The sequence below is a fragment of the Prinia subflava genome, chromosome 6 (genome assembly GCF_021018805.1).
Source record: "Prinia subflava isolate CZ2003 ecotype Zambia chromosome 6, Cam_Psub_1.2, whole genome shotgun sequence".
Classification (NCBI taxonomy): Eukaryota; Metazoa; Chordata; class Aves; order Passeriformes; family Cisticolidae; genus Prinia; species Prinia subflava.
The window spans coordinates 21,286,896-21,309,751 of NC_086252.1; the positions used below are offsets into that span (position 1 = coordinate 21,286,896).

General features: G+C 40.2%; 1 protein-coding gene across 1 annotated transcript in view; it reads left to right on the plus strand.

The window, feature by feature from the left end:
• Nucleotides 1–12,843: 12,843 nt before the first annotated feature.
• The window catches only part of GRB14 (growth factor receptor bound protein 14), a 60,597-nt gene continuing 50,584 nt past the window's right edge, over nucleotides 12,844–22,856 (plus strand). Inside the window, exons 1-2 of the mRNA XM_063400637.1 lie at nucleotides 12,844–13,792; nucleotides 15,425–15,557. Coding sequence (XP_063256707.1) covers nucleotides 13,662–13,792; nucleotides 15,425–15,557 — 264 coding nt within the window. The 5' untranslated portion in view covers nucleotides 12,844–13,661. The remainder of the gene's footprint in view (nucleotides 13,793–15,424; nucleotides 15,558–22,856) is intronic.

The following is a 22,856-nucleotide window of genomic DNA, read 5'->3' on the forward strand; positions in this document are numbered from 1 at the left end:
TCTACAGAACCTGCAAAAGCTGTTAAAAAAATCTGGCCAACATTGGTTGTTTACAAGTGCTAGTGTACTCGGTGTGCTAGTGCTGGTGTACATTAACCACTAGAACACTTACTAATGGTTACAATATTTCTAGTTAAAAAGTATTTAATAAACTATAGCTGGACTCAGAATTTTGTAACTTCCCCATAGCTACATGTGTCTGTCTGCCTGTTTGTTAAGGTCTCTTTTTCCTTTTATTTCTCCTGTGTGATCCTGAGCAAGTAAGACTACAATCTAACAGGCTATAGTCACACTAATCTGAAGTGGCAAAGCAAGAAAAAATAATTTATTTCACATTTGCTTAAGGCTTTATATAGCTCTGATTTATCAACAATGCAATAAAAATAATATTTTAAATAGTTAAGCTGATTGCAGTTTTCTAAATTAAATACTTGAATTAAATGGGGACATGGAACGCAGAAGGAGCTGCAATTGGTCACCTTTGGTTAAACAGCATGATTGGCCTGATCAGCAGACACTGTTCCATTGTTTCAATTGCTAAAAGCTAATTAAACACTTGCATTCTGCTAACTGAAGTGTATTTGGCCACCTGCAGTTTCAGAGTGCATGTACCAGAAAGGAAATCCCTGTGCTATGAAGGCCAAGCTGCTGTAACTCTAAACTCTGCACCTAAGTGAAACAAGGAGGTGAAGCAAAGGTTGAAGAAGTGGATTGCAGAAAACTTCCTTTTTAAATTGCAGAGGACTAAAATTGGGAGCAATATGGGCAGCCATGCAGCTGCACAGGTCGGTGCCTCCCTGTCAAGGATCAGCAGACTGTGAACCCTCCTCAAAAGCAGCGCTGGTGGTTCTTGAGTGGTCAGAAGGCAGTTGAGCTGCGGGCAGCCCCAGCTGTTCAAGCATGTTTTGCCCATCTCTTACACATCTGTGTAACCTCTACCTGAGCCCCACTGTGAGCTGTGGTAAGAGCTTTAACAGAAGCTGCCATGAGACACAGGCACAAGCTCTCGGTATCAAGTTCACCCTCAGGAAAAGGAACCCCGAGAGAGGGAGGTCTGGGAGACATGGGCTGCAACGTTCTACCTGTAAATGGCGACACTGATTTTTTTTTCATTTTATTCAAACTCTGTCTGCTGTTGTGTTCTTTTAAAGAAAATTTCTGAAGTAAAACAAAACTACTTTAGACTGTCGGGTGTGCTTGGAAGTGCAATAGAAATAAAAGACATTGTCTTTGCTGCCAACTATAGATAAAAGGCTGAGAAGGTATAAGGAAGGGTCTGCTAGACCATATTTGTCAGGAAAAGGAAGTGTGTCTTATGTAACTATTATATTACTTTAAAAACATAATTTGGAGGTGATGTGAAATGTGAGTTTCCTGATCATCAGTGGGGAAAACAACATACGTAGGAATCAAACAAATCTCCAAGTGAAAAATAAAGATGTTAAAAGCAGCAGAATTTTAGATTGAAATGTGACTCTGTAGATAACTTGTCTAACAGTGGAAGGCAATTTGGGTACGATAATAAAACAAGACCTTTAGAAACCATGTCAAGAGAGATTAAAGGAATAGGGTTGCTTTAGTTAAAAAAAAACAAAAACAAACCACTAAAACAAAACAAAACCCCCTAAAAACTGACTAGGATGACATAACCGTGTTTCAACACAAAAGTTGCTACATGAATGCAAGTGATTAATCATTGTATCTTCAAGCAATACTAGCTTCAGAGCACAAAGGAAGAGTAGTTATGCTGGGTCAAACTGAATGTTTATTTAGCTGGTTATCTGGCCTTTGACAATGTTCTAAAGTATTTGCTTAGGGAAAAACATAAGATTATAAAATACACAAAGTAATACCCCCAAGTATGCTAAACTTTCACCTGTTTTTAGCTCTGAGATTGCCAAAGTGAAGATGATTTCTGTGTATTTAATAGTGTTAAATAGTCTGGTTCAAAAGCTTGGCAACTTATTTTTTCAACTTCCATAAATTTTGAACAGTGACACATTCCTTTGTGACATGGAGTTCTGTGACTTAATGATACACTGTCTAAAAAATAATTTTTTTGTTTGTTGTGAACTTCTACATACTAGCCTAATTTGATCCTCCCCAATGCTTTTCCTGAAAGAGACATTAACTCATTAGTCCCCATTAATACTCTCTGTGCCACTCATATCTTTACATAACATCAGGAGTTGTGCCATGGGCATTTGAGGTTTGACTTTTGCCATTTTATCAATTATATATCATCAAAGTTTGCCAAAACAAGTATGTAGGTCTGAGCATGCCTATGCATTATTTCTGTCAATATCTTGGGAAGAGGATTTTTTTTCTCTTAGACACATTTACTTTTTTAATTTGTCTCCTTTTGCTGTAATGAGTCACGTACAGGATAGAACTATTCTGTACAAGATCAAATTTGAGAAAAGTTTGTGTGTCATGCTTCTAAAGCACTAAATATCGAGCTGAATAGAATTTTGTGAAGTCCTGTTTATTCACAGATGTGATCACCCGATTCACAGGTGATTTTTCAGTTCTCTGGCCAGTGAACAAAAGAACTTAACACCTTAAGGATATGATATATACTTGTTCATTAATTTCACCTTAAGTAATGGTAAGTACTTTGATCTACAAATACAAGTAACTGTCCAGAAATCTGGAACATGGCGAATGAATTGCCTTTAATTCAAACACTCTAGTCTGGCTTGCAGTCAAACACTTATTTTTTCCTGCACTGTTTCTGCTGATTCATTGTTACCCTACTTTGTATTGGAATGATTTGTGAAACCTGCTGCTTTAACTCTCTTTAAATGAACTACCTTTGTGGCAGTGTTTTTTAGATGGGTCTTTTGATACCTTTTTAATAGTACATTAAAACTTAATGAATGCTGAGTAACACTAGAATCCCTATGGAAGCACATATGGTATCTGCATTAATACTGAATGAATGCATAATGATCAGTAGAATTTCAGGGATTTCCACATGAATCAACAGTGATGAGCCACTTAGTGTTACACTCAATTACATCATGTTTAATTTATGTAGCATTGTTTGGACATTATGTTTAAAATGTCTTTAGTAAATCATTGAAACTCTAATTGAGCCTCCATTTCAGAGACAAATTGCAGTGTAAACATAAAATTCATTTTTTTACACAACAATTAATTTATGTTGAAGCCCACTTGCAAAGGGTCAACAATTCGATATATTCTCACTATTACTCCCTGAAAAATGGAATCCTAGTATGAAAACAAATTGCAGTAGCTGTTAATTGTTTCTGTTCCCTTAGTTATGCAGCCACCAGACAGTGGAAATGCATTAATCCCCTGAACTCTGGGAACAATGGCAATATCTCACCTGCCCTATTTGACTGCTGCCAAGCAGTTCAGAAGACCTTTTCAGGTCGGAGGATCTTGCCCAAATCGACACGGCAGACTCAGAAGCGTTCTCCCCAGTGCCTGGCTAACACCACACCACCTCTCGTGTTTGGGAGGCCCTTCTGGCACATCCACAGCTCCCTTGCAGCAAGGTGCACCAAGAGCTTTTGAAGAATGACACAAGTAGACAGATGGAGGAGGAACCAACACCAAAAGCAGACACCATCTCCCACTGCTCTCCACCTTGTGCAGGACCAGGAAGCAAACACGGTGTTGATTGCCTGTGCAGAGGAATACAGTTTTGCCTCACTTCCAAAGCATCACACAGGTGTGAGGTCCTAGTGCCTCACTCCATCTCCCCTGTGCCACATTGCAGCACACTGAACATGGGCTGTTGCTTGGCCCTGGGTGAAGGCTGGAAAAGCTGCCAGTGGCAGCCCTCCACTGGAGTCTTCCACAGCAACCACTACAGCAACAGAATTTAAACAGGGTTCAGACTTACCAAAGGATGCTGTGCTGGACTCCGCCTGTCCAGACTGACTCCACATGGAAACTAGAGTTACACATATATCTGATCATAGCAAAAAAATAATACAGATAAAGGTGCTTTGTAAGAGAAAATGGAAATACAATAGCCATACTTCAAACCTCCCTAGGAACAGTAAACTTTTTGGCTTCCACTTTTCCTGATACCTTTCAGCAGATAACACACTGACACACTGTTTCTGGGGGTGTCTGCTTGAGCTGGTTTTGGACAGGTTCCATAGCAGGTCTGTAAAGATTCATTCACAGAATAAAGCTGAGTTTGCCTCTTTTACTCTATCAGCTCAGTTACTCAAAGAGCCACCTAAACTGGTCTGACTTGTGGCAGAGAAGACACTGCCTCCAGCTGCTCCAGCAGGGATCTTGAAGACTGTTCTCCCAATCCTTCTCATTGGCACTTCAGGCCAGCAAGGTTTTACCAAGGGTCATTTTGACTTTAATATTCATCCTCAAATCCCTGTTCTAAATACAGTAACCTGGAGAGGTCTTGGCTGAGGGGAGTTTTAGTTCTGTGAGGTTGTCCGGTCCAGCTGTATTAACAAAAATGACTAGAGGGAAAGAGGACTGTGTTTGGATTATACCAGCAAATCCATTAATTATTTTTAGCTTCAGAAGTTTTTCTGTGTTAGCTTCTAGCAGTAGGCACCGCATCCAGTTACTTTAGTGTATAGAGGATTTAACAGCTATGAGTTCACAAAGCTATAATTTTAATTTGCTGTTCTTTTTAATCTACTATAAGATTATCTGATGGCTGGCAAAGCATCTAACAAACAGCTGACCAGCAACTTTGTTGGAATATCCACAGACAAAGAACTTTATAATGATAATGATGATAACAATACCTGCTCTCATTTCCCTGGATTGCTGAAAAATGCAAATTCAGACCTTTAATAATTGCAGGTCGGGCTTTCATTTCTGACAGCAGTGAGAGAAAAAAAATCTTTCCATCCTAAGAAAGTATAAAAGAGGCTATCAGAGGGTTTTTTGTTTGTTTGTTTTTGTGGTTTTTTTCCTTTTAATTATAATTCATTCTTGTTAAAAGAATTTAATAAATGAAGTATAAGAGAGAAAAGATACTTATGGAGAACCTTTTTATTTTGCTTTAAAAAGTTGTTGTTTGGTTTAGGTTGATCATTTAATGATGGTTCTCCTGATTTAGGCATTCTATGCTATGTTAATTTGGTTTTTATCTGAATTCAATAAAATACATGCTAGTTTGCTGGCTAGGATGATAAGATGCATGTACTGCTTAAAGAGAAAGTATGTGAAATATACAAAATAATCTGAAATGCACTTCTCTTCAATGTATGCCTAATAGATTTTAATGATGTAATTATTTTTAATTTTTTATGTTGCTATATATTTTTAGAACCTGCCAAGTAAGAATATTTTTTAGAATTAGATGTAATGAGGTTATAATATTACTATAGCCTTTGGAATACCAGCAATATAAGGAACAGTAGAAGAAAATAATTGAATGTATGCCTTGAGCTACATGATGACTGTTCAAACAGACTTCACAGAAAATTAGATTTCCTTGAATAGTGTTGTGGTTACAGTGATATAATTCATGTTTCATAACTCTGAAGAAATAATGAAGACATTATAACCAGAAATATGTCAATTTGAATAAATTTATTATGAATTGCTTTGGTTTGAAAGCTCCCAATATGTTATAATAGAAGCCTACGTTCTTGTTGAGAGCCAGCCAAACTGGCGTTTTAATATTTTAACAAATCACTTAATGGTAGATTTTTCTCTCCAAATAAACAAAAGGAGAGATGTTCTGAAGGGACTGTGATAATAAAAGATATTAAAATACACCTTTCTTACTCCCCATGGAAATTCAAACAGCTTTTGCCTGAATTCAAGTTGCAATGAAGCAAAATTCAGCCCATGCAAGAATTAACTCCCTTCACTCATTGCTGAACTGCAATTACATTTGGATGAATGCAATATTCAATGGGCTACCTGCAGCTACACTGCAAAATACCTTCTCCAAATAAAACCATGCCGGCTGGGAATGTTAGCTGGAATTTGGTTAAGGCACTTGCACAAAGTCCAGTCTATCAGTAAGTTTGATGTATCACCCTCAGCAATACATCCTGGCTTTAACAGGATTAGTAGGTGGTATTGGCTCTGTGGCCAGGGCTTGACAAAATGCTAAAATGGGCCTGAGGCCTTGAAAAGCTACCACAGGAAGAAGAATCCTCAAGCTCACTTTGTTAGTTGCAATTCTTTACGAGACTTTCAATGGTTTGAACTTTTACCAGTAGGCTTTTTGCCAGATTAGTTACTGTCTGTCCTCCCACAGCGCTTAATGAGAACACAAACCCATAAAGCTACTACGGATCCTTTGTCGTGTGCTGTGGCAAATTTGACAGAACTGTTCCTGTGTGCTTGGTCCATCTGTGGGATGGATGTGTCATCTGGAGTGATCCAGGAGCAGAGGAATCCAGTCCTAAGGAAGTATACCGAATTTATGTCTAGTGTGGATGTATAGAGACCTGGACATTATAGAAAGGGGATGTATTAGTCCAGCAATTCTTCTTGATGGATTGGATGAAAGCTGAAATGGATTTGAAGTCTGAAAACTTCACTGTCTTTTAAAGTAAGTTCAAGTAGTGTGAAAAAAGAAGAAAAAGAAAAAATCCCCTGCTTTCTCATAATTCTGAGCAAGTATAATGAGTTGGGATAAATTTATGGAAGTGGAGGAGAACACTGAAGGTTGAATTTGAAAGGGCTGAGTTTGCTATAGTAATTTTCCTGATTTTAGATGTGATCTCAGCTCGTACTCCTTCTTCCCAAATACTTTAGATACACCTAATGTTAAATTTCTTTGAAGTCAGGTGCAAATTATTTATGAACTTGTTCAGTAGCCAGCATTTTTCTCATTCTCCCTCTGCCCCCTCACCCCAAGGGAAATTTTGTAAGACTTTTTGACTGTTAAGCAGAATTTATAAGGTCACTATGTGTAACATAATTGTCTGGAATTACCTTCTATGTTATTATTCATATATTGTGGAGTATCTCCTTCAGAAATACACAAAAGCACACTAGATGGTTTCTTACATTTAGTGTTATGAAATTGTTCTATTTGTCATGGTAAAATTATGACTACTAGAAAAAACCCCATTTTTTAATTCTAGTAGGTACTAAACAACTCCAGAGCACAGCTTCAATAAACATGAAATCAGAGGAAAAGGTACTTTTTTCTCCAGCTCAAAGAAAAAATGCCTTTTGGACCAGATTTAAAGCTGATTTATTGTTTGAAGTGGCAAAGTATTAATGCATTTTACCTTTTTATTTTTAGAAAAAAGAAACCTTCATTATACAATGAAGGACAGCCTGATTGTTAGAGTACTAATTTTGGACTCAGAGTTTGCATTTCTTACTGAGCTACCAATTCCATTAGATTTTGAGAAAATCACTTAGCAAATTAATTGCATTGTCTAAGTCTCAACAGCAAACAGATGTTTAAGTCAGAAGAGAGTTCTCCTAAGGTTTTCTATGTATTCAAAGGGAACAAAAAGTTATTCTGGGGTGGTTGTCAGCACTCAAACCCCTGTGTTTTTTAGTTGACATCTGGAGTCTTGTGTTTCTCTCCTTTGTGATGGCCAAGCTAACATGGTATAGTTGTCTAAAGTCAGGTGCTCTGAATACCCTCTTAGTTACTTTTTCAACATGTTCAGGCACATAAAGATGCAAACATTTACTCATCCGTATGGAGGGAATAAATACATTAAAATGTTAGATGCACTGATGTTATGATAATTAGGTCCGTAATAAGTGCTGAGATTGGCATTGTTAGATAGGCTTCCTGAATTACAGAGACTTGCATTAATAACCTTTTAATATAATAATTTCCCAGTAGTCAGCGCAGTGCTTTTAAAATGTGAACGGTAGGTTGGTTTTTCAAAGATTTGTTGAATATCTCATTTCTCAAATATAGATTTCTTGGAATAATTCTTAAGACAAAGCAAATGACCTTCTCTGTGTGATTAATTCATTCCAAAGAGTGCTAAATGTCCTACCAGGTGATGTATTAAAATGGTGGCAGGTACGTTATCATACAGTGGCACTACCTCTGGAATTCCAGCTGGACTGACGAGCATTTGTTTGTTTTCTGTCATTTGGCAGAAACATAATGACTCCATCATCAGGGTTCAGCAGAGCTTTCCGTTTCAGAGCCCATTTGCAAGGCATTCTAAATTGCACATGCACAGGTAGATTGATTTGGAAATTGCTTTACTCAACCAGGGCTGGTGCAAATTTAGGGGTGCAAATCTGGGCTAGATTATTCCAGTGATTCTGGAAGAGAAAAATTCCTTCTTCCTTCACATGTATGCAGATTTGCATATGAACACATTTCAAATTTCTTACTGTTCCCAGAATTAGAGAAAATCTCCTTAGATCTGATGAAAGCTTTCAAAATCCAGTTTCACACTGCAGTATGCCTGATGTTCCTAGACTTTGTTTCTTAAAGCCATGGCTATTTTTTTGCAAGCTGCATTTCACAGAAGCAGAAAAGAAATAATATGAGTGAAGTTTAGGCACCTAAATACCAGTGATTGGTGACATATTTAATACTCAATGATATCTGAAACATCCCCACAGGACAGACCTGTGGTACATAGGCTGAACAGGAAATCCATGCCATCTCAGGGCATAGTATAATAGGGATCCAAACTTGTATGAAATGTCTGCATTTAGAAAAACAAATCTCTTTTTACATCAATTCTTCCAAAAACAGAATTCATTTTGTCTTTCAACTGCATCCATCAGCTTGTAGTCTGATAACAAAAGTGGAGTGGTGCATGCCTTGAGTCTGACCAGGTATGCTGTTCCTTTAAGTCCAAAAGTTTACATTTGCCTTCCTTTTTGCATGTATCTGGAGACTCTTACTGTGCTTTGTCTGGTTCTACTGTTTCAGTGTCCTTGGCAGCAGCTCAGAAATGGCTGAGACTTATGAGTGGTGTGGTTGTTTGGGAAAAGTCATTTTAGCTCTGCGTTTCTTGGTTTTACGTTTTTGTGGTTGGTTTGGGTTGGTTTGGGGGGTTAGGTTTTTTTTCTGGGATGTTGTTTTTTGGTTTTTTTTTAATGGTTGTATTTTGTTTCCCACTCTACAAAATGACTAGTGTTAAAGGATCTTGAATCTGATTTCCCAACAACTCACATTACGGAAACTTCTATGTGCTGGATAAACACATGGAGTACCAGATAGCACAGTCACCTGCAATCTTCCTTTCATAATAATTACATGTTTTTGTGCAGAATTCTGAAGGCATGTGAGGTCAGAAATTATGTTTTTTGTGTAAGGTGGCGGTCCAGAAATAGGGCTGTAAAAAGTATCAGCCGTACTCTGCTGTTGTGAAACATTGCCTGTTTAATTTATCTAAATGGTTAATAATTTATGTGATGTTTAAAGTCATCCACTTGTCAATTCCCTTCCAGAAGATTACATCCAGTGCAGTCGCTGTTGTGGTGCTGGGGGTAGTTGTGGACAATGAGCCACATAATATACTGCTGCAGTTATTTCTGGAGTGAGCACACAGCCTCCAAGTGCCATTAGAGGCAGGCACAGCCACCGTAACCCCCACGTATGTAACACTCGCCCTGGGCTATTACAGTTCTCTCTAGGAAGGAACTTTAGGCCTCAGTTCAAGGTTGGCCAGCACAGATTGCATCACCTAATGCATCGTTTATTACAGACATTCTGTGACTGATTTCATGCAGCCCTGGTGCGAGGGAGCAGAAGCCAGCGTGTCACATGTCTGACCCGCAGATCACAAACCCTACATGCCACTCACTCAACCCTGCGCTGAACCTCATTATCTGCTCTTGGCTACAACAACATTCCAGAAATCACAAGCTCTTGATTTAATTTGATTGATTTGAAGGGTATCATTCGTATCCTAAAAAAACCTGCACAGGATTTCATTCCAATCTTGTGTTACAGTTCAAGGCAAAATTCCATCAGGGGGATGTTCTGACAGAGCTATCACAGAACTTGCTATTGAAATAGCAAACACTGTTGGCGAATCTGGCAATAAAATCCATCTCTCAACTCAAGTGTCTTACAAAAGTATGCTAAAGTATTCATGCTTTTCAATTGAAAAAGAAAAGTCCTAAACCAAACAACAACAGAAAGCATGCACAAATCTTCTTGATAGTAAGTGCAGAAAAAGAGAATGTAGTTGGGGAAACACTGGAGTGTTACTGTGCTGTGGTTTGTGAAGCTGTACACTGAGTTTCAGATTAGGTTGAAAAGCAGCTTGGGAAATGACTGACATTGGTGGTACTGATTTGATCCCTTGGAACCTTTTTCTTACCTGCAATAAAAGATGCACATTTTAACAATAATTGTAAACTTAACATTCTTACAAGCTGTAATAATAGGGAAGACTCCTCACAAAACATTCAACCACAGATTCTTTTCAAAGACTTAGGCACCACTGCCAGGAAGTTAGCTAGTGGTATCCCCACTTGTGGTCACTGGATAAATTTGGCTCTCATGAAGTACTTGAGCCCATTTTCAAAGTTATAAATGGGCTTTTGAAATGCTCAAGGAGCAAGGATGCACAGCGCATTGTGGACCATTTGTTCAACATGTTTTAAGTCCATTGAGATAATAAATACACATAAATTTGGGCATGCCTTTTTTACTGAACAAATGACTTTTTTCTTAGGGTGATTCTCTGTGTTCTTAGGGTGATCCTCAGCATTGCTGCTGATGCAATTTATTTTGGGGAGCATTTGGAGAAAACATATGGATCAAAAAGACATGCCTGGTTGAAGCCTTGTACTGGGAAAAAGAAGTTATTTCTGTGGCTTCAATCTAGAACTTGAATAGAAATAATTCTTTACTACTGCAGCTAGGACAAAAGATGGTGTAAAGGTATGGTATTAGTTCTCTTAGGGCAGTGAAGCTTGTTGTGGTAAAACCATTATATATACACTGCGAGTATTTTGATAAAAGCAAGGGGAGATGGGTGGAAGAGTGACCAAAAAAAAATCCAACAAAAAACCTCTACAGTTTTCGAAGATAATCAGAGGTATTTTTGATTTTTTAAACCTCCACTTTCTCAGTAATAATTGTGAGTTTACTCTAATTAAAGGCATAATTTTGTCACATTAATCAAGTGTTGTGATTCTAAATAGCATACAGGCTTTTGAGAACTGGAGAGCTTGATTTTCTGGAAGTGGGGTGCATACTGAATAGCTTGAATCTGTTGCATTTTTTCTCAATATATTTTTTTGATTTTACTTGATAAACACCAGTACCTGATTATGGGTAAGAAAGGTAAAATTAAGAGAGGGAGAAAATACCTACTGAGTTGAGTATTGAAGAATACACAAAAATTTAGTTTTAGGGAAATGGTAAATCTTAGAACAACAGTACTGCACAAGCATAGCAATTATCAAAAACCACACTAGGCAGCTTTATGATGAAAAAGAAACCAAGTCTCACAGCTCAACAAATGTTTTGGTGTTGAGTCTTGGCAGAAATCTGCCAGTCTTTTAATATCAACTCTATTAACTGTACAGAGATTACTGGGTTTGTACTCATTCAATGAAGGAGTTAAAAGAAGGTTACACTTGAGCAGATTCTAGGTCAAATGCTCTCAGATTTCTTTAGCCAAGCTCAGGAAACCATTTTTATTCTTACAGTTGTTTGCAAAGAGAGACAGTAAGGCAGGAGAACCTTTAGTTTCACATTCTCATGCATGCAACATGTCCAGTGCTGCACCGGAACAATCACATAGGTGCTTTCGTGCCTCAGTATTCCACTGACTGTTTTTCCCTCACGCAATGCTATTCCCAGAGAAAGCACTGATAGCAGCAAGCATCAGGACAGACTATGAGATGTAGAAAAAAAAATTAAGTAAATTTGTTTTTTACAACATGCAAGTGAAATTATAATAGCATTACATTTTTATTTTTTTTCTAGAAATGGCACTGTTGCTGTCATGACTAATTAGATTACCACCAAAGTTATTTTGAAAAATAAAGTATTTAATTTATTTGCCATTATTGATCCTAATTGTGGTTTTTATTTGCCTGGTATTTTAAAACAATTACATGACTAAGTCAAAGACACAAAAACACGCCATGCTTGCCAAGTTGCAGCAGTGTAACATGTTGCACAGAATAGGTGAAAAGTCAAAATAGATTTTCTTTTTGTGACTGAACTTTTTAAATGCTGATGAATATCAGTATACAATTGCCATTTGCAGGTTTTATTTCTTCCTAGTCTCGGGTTTCTAGCTAGAGCACCTGTACCAGTTGTCCTGCCTCTATTCTTCTGAAGACAATGAGGTTCAACATTCCACAGTTATGCCTGTGAATCAATTAGGCAAAAAACCCCAGTGGTCTGGTCTTTGCAGTTTTGTAAAAGCTGTTCACAAGCAACGACCAAATCCAGTCAATTATCTGACAGTGTAAAATTCCTGATATATTTGCAAGACTTTGTATATAAGAACTGTTAATCAACTCCGACTTCTGCTGCAAGTGTAACAGAATGAGCTGTTCAGGGGACAAGGAATCCTTCATTTCATTGAAAATGAATGTCCTGCAAAATCATCTGTGACTCAGCCAAAATGAAAACTCTGAGTATTGCTTCTACGACACAAAAATCTTTCTCCAGAATTGAAATCTTGGCTTGTGTGTGCTGATTTTTTTCAGTGGATTCAGGAAAACAGCAAAGCATTAGCCTCAAAACATTCTGTATTTTTACCTGTCTCACATCTCAGTTACTGCCCCGACCATGCCAAGGACAGTCAGGTTTTTACATGGGGCTGTCTTCACCAAGGGCTTTCAGTTTTTGACTGTCAAATGGACTGATTTATACAGTATTATACAATATTTATACAGTATTACCCCCTCTGCTTGGTGCCATCAAAACTGTTCTTCATTCAGAAAGGAGAATTTTTTTATTTTGAAATTGGATGAACGCTGATAAGAACAGCCATGGAATTGCCACAGAGGGATTTGTGTACATAAAGCAGAGCAGGAGCAGAGGCTGCTGAGGAGCAGCCCTGGGCACGAGGAAAGAAAATCTTTTCACATTGCTCCAGGCTGCGGCCGGACGCGGGTGCTGGGCCCGGCCTCCCCCCGAGCCGCTGTTCTGGCACGGGGTAACGGGTCTGTCCCGCGGCCTCGCTCATCCCCTATTTCTCCAAGGCGTATCTGTAAATTCCCGATGCACAGGGGGATGTGTCAGTTTAGTTAATGATCTGCCAGGCGCTCGGTCGCGTGTCAGGCCCGTCCGGCGGTGTGCGGCCGGAGCCCGCGGCTCAGCGCGGGGCAGGAGGTCACGGGCCGTGCCGGGGCAGCGCTGCCCGCCGGGCCCCCCTCGGGCGAAGGCGCCCGGGGCCGGGCCCGCTCGGCGGGGCCCCACCGGCCCCGGCCCCGCCGGGTCACGCCGCGGCCTCGGGTCCCGGGCCCGCGCACCTGCCGGGCCCGCCCCGCTCCGCCGCCCGGCCTGGCGGAGCAGCCGAAGGGCACCGCTCGGCCCCCGCCCGCCCCGCGCTGCCTCCCCGTCGCAGCGCGGAGCCGGCGGCCGCCCGCCCCCGCCGCCGCCCTCGCACGTGTGCCGGGGAAGGCGCTCGGTGCCGCCCGGGCGGCGCTTCCCCCCGCTCCCCGTCGCCTCCCCCTCCTCCGCAGCGGGAGCGAGAGCAGCCTCCGCCCGGCAGCGCCGGGGCCGCTCGCCGCCGTGCCGCCCCGCCAGGACGTCGCCGCCGCCGATGGCCGCCCCGCTGCCCGGTGCGCCCGGCGCAGGGCGGGCGGCGGAGCCCGCTGGCGGCGGCCCCCGCGGCTGCCCCCGCCCGCCCCCCCGGCCCCCCGGGGGGGACCCGCCGCCCTCGCCCCCCGACAGGTAAGGCCGGAGCCCGGCGGGCGCCGCCGCCCTGCCGCTGCCTCCAGGGCCGCCCGCTGCCGTCGGGGGGCGGGCGGCGCCCTGCGGGCGGGACGCGGGGCTGGCGGGGCCGGGGCGCGGCGGCCTGGGGAGGGGGCGAGGCGCAGCGGCGGGGCGGCCTGGCTCTGGGCCGGCCCGCGCTTCCCTGGAGCTCAAAAGTTGTTTCCCGGCCCTGCAGACACTTTCCGCCGCTGCGGATGCGTGTGTGTCCCACCCCCCACCCCCTTTATATTTTTGAGGTTTCTCAGTTTGAGGTGAAAGGAGCCGGCAGTGCCGAGCCTGCCTTGTCAGGATGAGCCGGCCGCTACTTTATCCTTGCAGTCTTTTCTCAGAGTGTTGGTGAGATAAAAGCGCTTCACCGGGAGCGATGCCGCTGTCAGCGGTGTGCACCCCGTTTGTTACCTCTCGGGCTGTGCTTAAAGGCATTGGTCTCTATTCTTAGTAAAGGAAGCTATGAGCTAGGTTTTTCATGAAGCATCTGATGAGTTTTAGTAGACTCAAGTTTGCAACATCCTAAAATACTGCATTACAGGATTTTTTGCTCCTCCTAAAGCAAAATATCACTTTAAATGAATCCGTTTGGTGAGGATTTTCAGTAAGTAAAGTACCTTCATTCTGTATTGTTACCTTATTCTGATGGTTTTCCCCACTTTGGACTAATTACTATATGAAATCTGGAATGATAACAAAGAAGGTAATAAAGTAAAATGTTAAGCTTGGAGGCATCAACTCACACATGTAGAAAACTCTTATAATACGTTGGCAGATGCAAATACGTCAGGTGCTTTGGGTGCAGGTTTTCAGACGAAATCAAGCAGACAAAGTGCTCTTCAATATTTTATGTGAGAAAAACCTGCACTGTAATGTACACAGCAGTCTAAACAACCACATTATTAATGTGATACTTTAAACCAGTGCATAATGAGCTCTTCGGCAAGTACAGTAGTGATTGCCTTCAGTTCCCCTGCAAATGCTGCCTGGTGATTCTTCTGACACAATCCTGCTTCTGCAGACAGCAGCAACTGAGACATTTGTTTTATGATGGAGCTTCAGATATGCCACTAAGAAACTAGCTGAAAACAGAAATGAATGGATTGCTTTGCATTATTTTCTCTTGTCAGTGACTTAGATTAGATTCTGGTTTAAAAAAAGTTTCCATTTGTTTAAAATACTGTTGTGATATACTTGGGAAGTTCTGCTGAGAAGTTACATGCATCTACTGTTGTAATATGTGTACATAGGGAATGGCAAAAACACAGGGACAACAAAATATTTACTAATGTCCTTAGAAGCCAATATAAATATATCTCTGCTCTTACTCTGCAAAGACTTACGCATATTCAAACAACTTTATATTCAGAGCTGAATACTTGGATTGCTTTCAAGTAGTGTTGAGCAGGCACTGTATGTTAATACATTCAGCCTACTGATTAAATAAAATAACTGCAAAAAAAAAAAAAAAAAGCTATTTGCTGCAACCAGGAAGCATCGTGGTATTAGGGCCTTAGTAGTTCATGCATTGTGGTTGGATATTGCAATTTTAACAGCAGCTGTTACAATTATTGCTTGATATTATGTATTCTGTTGAAATAGGAGAAAAAAGAAAGGTGACAGTATTTTGGAGAACCCATCGATTCCAAATCCTTTTCCCGAGCTGTGTTGCTCGCCGTTTGCATCAGTTTTGTCAGCCAGTCTGTTGCCCAAGGCAACTTCAAGAAAAAAGCAGGTAAGATTTATAAATTGTTATTTGACAGTTTCTGAACTGGTTAAATGAAACCTTGAGGAAAAGCTCAGTTACCTATTAAATTATTTTTCTAATAGAGGTGTTCCATATTTCTGTAATTTGGTGAAATTTTCTCTGTAGGTCATCAATGATTGTAGAAAATGAGATTTTAGAATCTGTGACTTAAGGCATGACTGTTCTTTCACAGAGTCTATGTGTGGCTCTGCAGATTTTTCAGTTTAAGTGGAACCAGGGGCAGGCAGGCAGTACTTTATGTCCTTAAATGAGAAGTTAATTTCTTTCTTCCCTTTCTCCCCACCTCCAATTACTGTCATCAGTGTTACGGAATGGAGGGTTTTAACAGTCAAACAGCTTTTCTGAACTTCTAATTTTGCCAGGATAATGGAAAAAACCTAAATTGATGGAGAAGGAGCAAATGCTGTGTACCTGGCTGTATGTTATGTGCATGCGTGTTTATTATCTATGTATGGCTGATGTTACTACATTTCCATAAAGACTTTAAACTGTAAGCCAGGAGAAGATCTGAGTGGGCAGAAAGACCTGGCAGTACTGTTCAGACACAGAGTTCCCAGTTAGTGGAGATTACTGGTGTCAAAGATCACTCTTTGAAAGGTTACCTGTCTCATTTTCCCTTCTCTTCTTGAGTCTGGAAGGAATTCTGAAAAGGAACATCTGTGGGATTAAGAGTACTCCCTCCTTCTCACTCTCTGCTTTGGTGGTCTGCACGATGCCCGTTTTAACAGTTTTAAGGGTGATATGGGAGGTGTAAGGACTTCATCTGCTGCTGGTTATTCCGTTTTTAGATTTGCATGAAGACTATGCCTGGAAGGTGAAGTTTCTTGTAGTTGTATTAACTTTTCTGAAGCTAACCTGCCACAGCTGTTTCTGTGCACCTGCCAGAGAACTTTGTTAGCCAAGTTGTGGCTAGCACATTAAGGAGGAACATTCTCCTACTTCTCCAATGAAAAATGTGTATGTGTCTGGGAAACTGATTTGATCTTGCCCTATTTTGCATGTACACCTTGGTGTCTCTCTATAAGTTATGGTGTCTTTCTGGACTGCTTTTATTGCTTTTAGTTCTTCTCCTACAATAGCAATACTAATCTCAAGCATTTCTGGTCAGTGTGCATCTGAATGTTGCTAACTCAGTGGGATAAAACTGTTGGAGTTTCTTCTTCTTGGGCAAGGTGGAAGCATTGACTCTCTGCAGAGGCAGGAAAAACACTGAATTGGTAGTATTACCTTTTAGAGCAAAAGGACTAAAAGTCACATTTTTAAAAAGATATTTTAAATTAGTCATGTTGCAGACCTAAATTGCAGTCATTGTGGTAATCTTTGGACTTGAAACTGGAAAGCATGGTTTAACACACAAAGGTCAACTGCTTTACTGGCCAGTCATATTTAACATTACTGACAGGCTGGATTGGTTAAGCCAGCTGAGTGTTAGCTGCAGTCTTCCAGAAGTTCAAGTTCATATCTTCACCAACTTTACTTCTGCTACTTCAAAAAGGTTCATGTGTACTTTTTGTGATGTCTTCTGCTCACAGTCCTTCCATTTCTCCTGGATTAAATTTGCATTTAAGAATGTAGTGCTCCTTCTGGTAAAAGCAGGAACAAGAACTGGTTTCCTGAGAAAAGTGAGCTAACATAATGCTGGTGTCTTTTAGAGGGCCTGACCTGTTTTTCAGCTACCAGAAAAATGGAGAGAAAAATTCCTGTTACTTTTGTGGAGGCATTTTAACAAGACTATGGTTTCTGTCACCTAGGTGTCTGTTTATGGCCACTGCAGGAGAAATGATACCAGGCCAAGCAGACTATTTGTCAGGCTCAGCATAACTGTTACAGTCTTCATCTGAAATTATTTATGTTAAGGCCAAATGACAACTGTCAAATTAAACTTTTATCTTCGGAATTCAGGTTGATTCAGGTCTTCTGATAGGTTAGTAAAATTACTCAGGTCTAAAAAGAAAGGGAATGCTAAGCAGGTGTGCGATGGGAAGTGAACTGGCTGTGACTTTGACTTCCCACAGGTGGCTGTGGACCTTGGAAATGTCATGTTTCTACCCTCTGTCCTTATTTTGTCAACTTTGTAGCAGCTCTGTGTGCAAATACATATCTGTATACAAAATTTTCATGGATATTACTGTTATGGTTTGGTAGTTTACTAACTCTTAAGAGAAACCAGCTACTCAAGAAATTTTTTTTGTGCATAGCGTTGACAGCTGCCAGAATTTTTTCTGTTGCCTCTCTGATGATCTACATATGTTTTCAGTGATTCTTCTTTTAGATTGCTTGCTTTTGATTTAGTTTCTTTTTCTGCTGTGCTTTTAATTTCAAGTATAGGGAGGAAAAATTGCAGAGTGAATTTCTACTTACGTCTTGCAGGTAACTGTTATCAAAATGGGTGTTACTAAAAGAGGAAAAAAAAGATGCCTCTTTAGTCTTGTTTTTCTCTCCAAAAAAAAATTCTGTTTCTGTAGAAGAAAGAAGTTGTCATGAATATCTGCTCTTTTATTCATAGCACCTGTGACAACTGAAATCTTTCTACTTCAAAATAGATTATTAACATTATTTTGAATTCTTGTTTTTCTAAGCTGAAATTCTTACTGTCTTCTGATGATCTTTTATCTTAAGCCTCTCAAAACGTTGAACATGCTGCTTGAACAGCATGTTTGTGGGGTTGACTCACTGAAAATAAGTTTATAAAAGCAAATTGGTAAAAGCCATGTAGCAGGATAGTGATTTGCCTCTGTGCTTGGGAAGTAGTATGTCTGTGTTTCTGAACATTATTTGGTCTGCCTCACCAACACAGCTGTCCATCTCTTTTCCCTCTTTGCAGTTTGGAAGAGTTTTGTGTTGTATCTTTGAATCACAGAATCATTAAGTTTGGAAAAGACCTCCAAGATGGTTGGGTCCAACCTTTGGCTGAACACCACCATGTTCAATTAACCATAGCACCGAGTGCCATGTCCATTAGTTTCTTGAACACTGTCAGGGATGGTGACTCTATTGCCTCTCTGGACAGCCTGTTCCAGTGCTTAACAGCACTTTCACTGAAAAAATTCATAAAAGCCAGCAGCCCACAGCTTGGACAAGTGCACTCTTCCCTGGACTGAGAACTGTCTGAATGGCCAGGCTGAGAGTGATGGTGAATTGTGCTGCTGCGTCCAGTGGGTGTCTGGTCATTGCAGGTGTCCCCCAGGAAGGAGTCTTGGGCCTAGTTTTGTTCAACATCTTTACTGATGACCTGAATGAGGGGATTGAGCCTACCATTAGCAGATTCAAAGAGCACGGGAAGTTGGCTCAGATTTTGATCTGCTGGAGGGCAGGAAGGCCCTGCGGAGGGACCTGGACAGGCTGGATCCATGGGCAGACCAACAGCAGGAGGTTCAACATAACCAACACACTGGCCACAACAGCCCCATGCAGTGCTACAGGCTGGGGGCAGAGAAAAGTGGGAAGTGGCCCAGTGGGAAAGGACCTGGGGGTGCTGGTCAGCAGCAGCTGAGCACGAGCCAGGCTGTGCCCAGATGGCCTAGGGCCAGTGGCATCCTGGTCTGTATCAGAAACAGCATGGCCAACAGGGCCAGGGACTGTACTTGGCACTGTTAAGGTCACACCTTGAGTGCTGTGTCCAGTTCTGGGCTCCTCACTTTAAAAAAGGCCATGGAGAAACTGGAGAATGTCCAGCGAAGGGCAGCAAGGCTCATGAATGGACTGGAGAATGTGTCTTGTGAGGAGTGGCTGAGGGAGCTGGGTTTGTTTGGTCACGAGGAGTCTCAGGAAGGACCTCCTTGCTCTCTACAGCTCCCTGAAGAGAGATTGGAGTGAGGTGGGGGCCGGTCTCTTCTACTGCAGTGCCTGCAGTGAGAGAACACGTGGAAGTGTTCTTAAGTTGAGATAGGGGAAATTCAGATTAGATAATTCAAAAATTTTTTCACTGTTAGGATGGTCAGGCATCAGACTAGGTTGCACAGGGAGGAGGTGGAGTCACCATCCTTAGAGGTGTTTCAGAGGCATCTGCATCTGGTGCTGGGTGATGGTTTAGTGGTTTAGGGGTTACAGTGGTGGTGCTGGGTTCATGGTTGGACTGGATGATCAGAAAGGTCTCTTCCAAACCTGATGATTCTCCAATGCTATAAGATGTATTCAGATAAGCTGAATTTCATGTTTCAGGGTAGAAGACTTTGAACAGGCCACAAAAGCCACCTTTCCCCTCATGTCCAACAGAGCATGGTCAGTTTGGTGATGGTGGGAAGTGTTGCCTTCCTCTGAGGAATCAAGCATCTGCGGCTATTAGGTGGAATTTGTGAACTCGTATGGAAAATCTAATTGTGTCTCAGAGCCTGTATTCTGTAAGAAATTACAGGGAACTGAAAATATAAAACACTGCACTTCTGTCTTTAATTATGATCAAAATAAATATTAGTAGGGAAAAATATGAATTGTAAGAAAACTTGTTCTGTTCTTGTTGTCTTTGGTCAAATGAACTAAGAGGTTATTGTAGCTTTATGGGAGCTAAGTTTTAAATGCTTTCTGAAAACAAAACCTGAGTATTTGGACTGCAGTGACAGTTCTTGCCCTGCTCAAGGATAAGCCAAAAAGTGTTTCATGATAAAAGTAGTTCAAGGTAATTAGTACCTTGTTTCTTTAAATTAAATTAGAAGTGCAAAAATAAAACTCAAGTAAATCTCAAGGTGAAGTAAATCTGAAATTTTACCTTGCCTCTTTTGTCTTTCTTGATGTTCTAAACAAGTAGATATTTTTATCATGTAGAATCCAAATATACTCCCACAATGTTCTTTCCAGGAAATCAGTTGTATAGAGACCTCATATACATGTGGTTGTAGTGGAATTTACTTTACCTTTTGTATTCATAAAGATTTTCATGTAAAGCTCTTTGACAAGGAAAAGCTAACAGAAACTTTATGTTAAAGAGTAGATTTTTAAAAATTTTTGGTGTTCTAAGTTTATAAATAATATTGAGCATTGACTTGTAATATTTTTTTTATAGCTGTAGTTCAGGGTCTTCTAATGTATCTGCTTGGAGCCTCATTCTTCAAAACTGCATATAATTCTACTAGCAGACATACAGGGCTAAGTCTTTGGTACTTAAATGTTTTCATCACAGATTTTTTGGCTGAAATATATGTTTACTCTTGACTTTCAAACAACGCAAAAACAAAAAGGCTTTTTTTTTTTTTTGCAATGCAATGATTAATACATTTCTAATCAATTTCCAACGGCTGAGACATCTTTTCCAACCAAAAGAGGCATTACTTGAATTTAGTCTCTAATTCCAGTCTGTGTGTTTCTTTCCAGATTTCCTTCCAAGCTGGAAACAATTACACGTGTCCTCCTTTATCAGTTCTCAAATCTTTTCTTCTTTACAGCCTCTAAACATGTATCAATTTTCCTCATGTCTTACCCTTAAATTACACAAAAAATACTTAGGATTTTAAAGTCAGAAGGTAAAGGAAAAAGTCCTTCCAACCAGTTTATAGATTAACCGTAAAAACAGCTTGTACAGAACCAACTTAAAGAGCTCAATGAAATCTCTAATATAAGGATTGATAAAAGGCTTTGGTTGGATTCCTTTTTGTGATGTTTCTTTTGGTGGTCTGCTCCAGTTCCTGTGCTCTAGTCTTCATTTATATGCTTGTACCTGCCCACCAAGGAAAGACTTATTGATATTACAGTAGATTGGAATTATTTAGAGCCCTATTAAAACTTGATATTTTAATGCAGGTACCTTTGTACTTTGACTGTCATCTTAACACTGTCACAAGCTGTCTGATACATCAGCCTGAGGAAACTTCAGAATAATCACCTGTTTGTTTCTTCTTGTATTTTACTTTATCTTCTTTACACTGAAATTAGTTGCTTTGTGTCAAACTTCACATCAACTTGCAGTGTTTCCTTTCACTTTGTTACTGTCCAAAAACAACCCAAACAAAGACTGTAAACATTAAGACTGTAAACATTCTCACTTTACAAAAATAGGATTTTTTTTCTTTTCTTTTTTTTTCCCCATTCTAATAGGCAAGAAAACAAGGGCAGTCTAACTTTTGTGATTACTAAGATACTGTCTCTGCAACCTTGTTGCTTAATTTGGTAACATCAGAAAGGTGTTAGGCTTTAAGTTTTACAGTTTTTACTTATATAAAATAAAAAAAAAACATCGGTACTGTCAAAGATTTTGGTAGACATATTGCCAGTGTGTCAGATTGGAATGGTTTTAACAATCCTTTGGATTTTGATAATTTTGGATTCATCAGCCTAAAAATCAAACCTGAAGTTTCTTATCTTTTCTTTTAGGCCAATTTTCTCAGTACAGGAAACTGCCTCCTCTGTGTTATTTGGGAAGTTCTATTTTGAACAAGAAACCTCTGTGATGTTGCAATAGATCTAATAACTTGTCTAGAAAAACTTCTGTAAATTTGGAAACCTTGATTTTTCCGAAAAGTGAACCTTTAATATTTATCTCTTGAATTCTGTGTTGACTACCTGGCATTTTGGTCCTGTGATAGCTCTGTCATTACAAGGTGTCTGGAGCAGATGATGATCAAAGCAGTGTCAACTTCTTTGAATATACAAGAGACTTGTCAGCTAGAGCCAGGTGAAACTGCAGGGAACCTTTTCTCTAATGTTGCTGAGTCACTTTTGATAATTCAGTTTTATTGAATTTGACATTACAAGATTAAACTCTCATGAATGGAGCTTGAATACTCATAATTTTCAGAAGGAAATGAGATGTGATAGATACTAACACAGTTTTTATTTGTAATTGCTCCCAAGGATGGGTGCTTTTATTTAGGGTTAGACTGGAGAACTGAAAAGTTTGGGTCATTTTGTAGCCACTCTATACCTGCCATAGACAGATCCATGATTAAAGAAATATTTTGTTGACGGGTCATTTTTGAGATTTCTTCTCATTGATGGCATTGTCAGTAAGTGATGCTGTGGTAAGGAGAGGATGCAGGAATTCAGTATTGTAACAGCAGAATCTTCCTTTTATGGACCATTGTCTGAACTGTCTTTGATCAGAACAGACTTCCTAGGACACACAGTCTTGATTAATCAGTGTTTAGTAATATTCATAAAATTAGATCAAGCCTTAAGTATTTTGTGTGGATTTTTTTCTCAGTTTTTTTTTTCCTCAATGTTCTTTTCTGGTCTTGTAGAACTTCTGTAGTTCTGTTCTGATCTACTTTTGTTGTGTCATTGCCCAGTATTTTAAACATATAAACATATAAACATGTAACATCTGTGTTATATCAG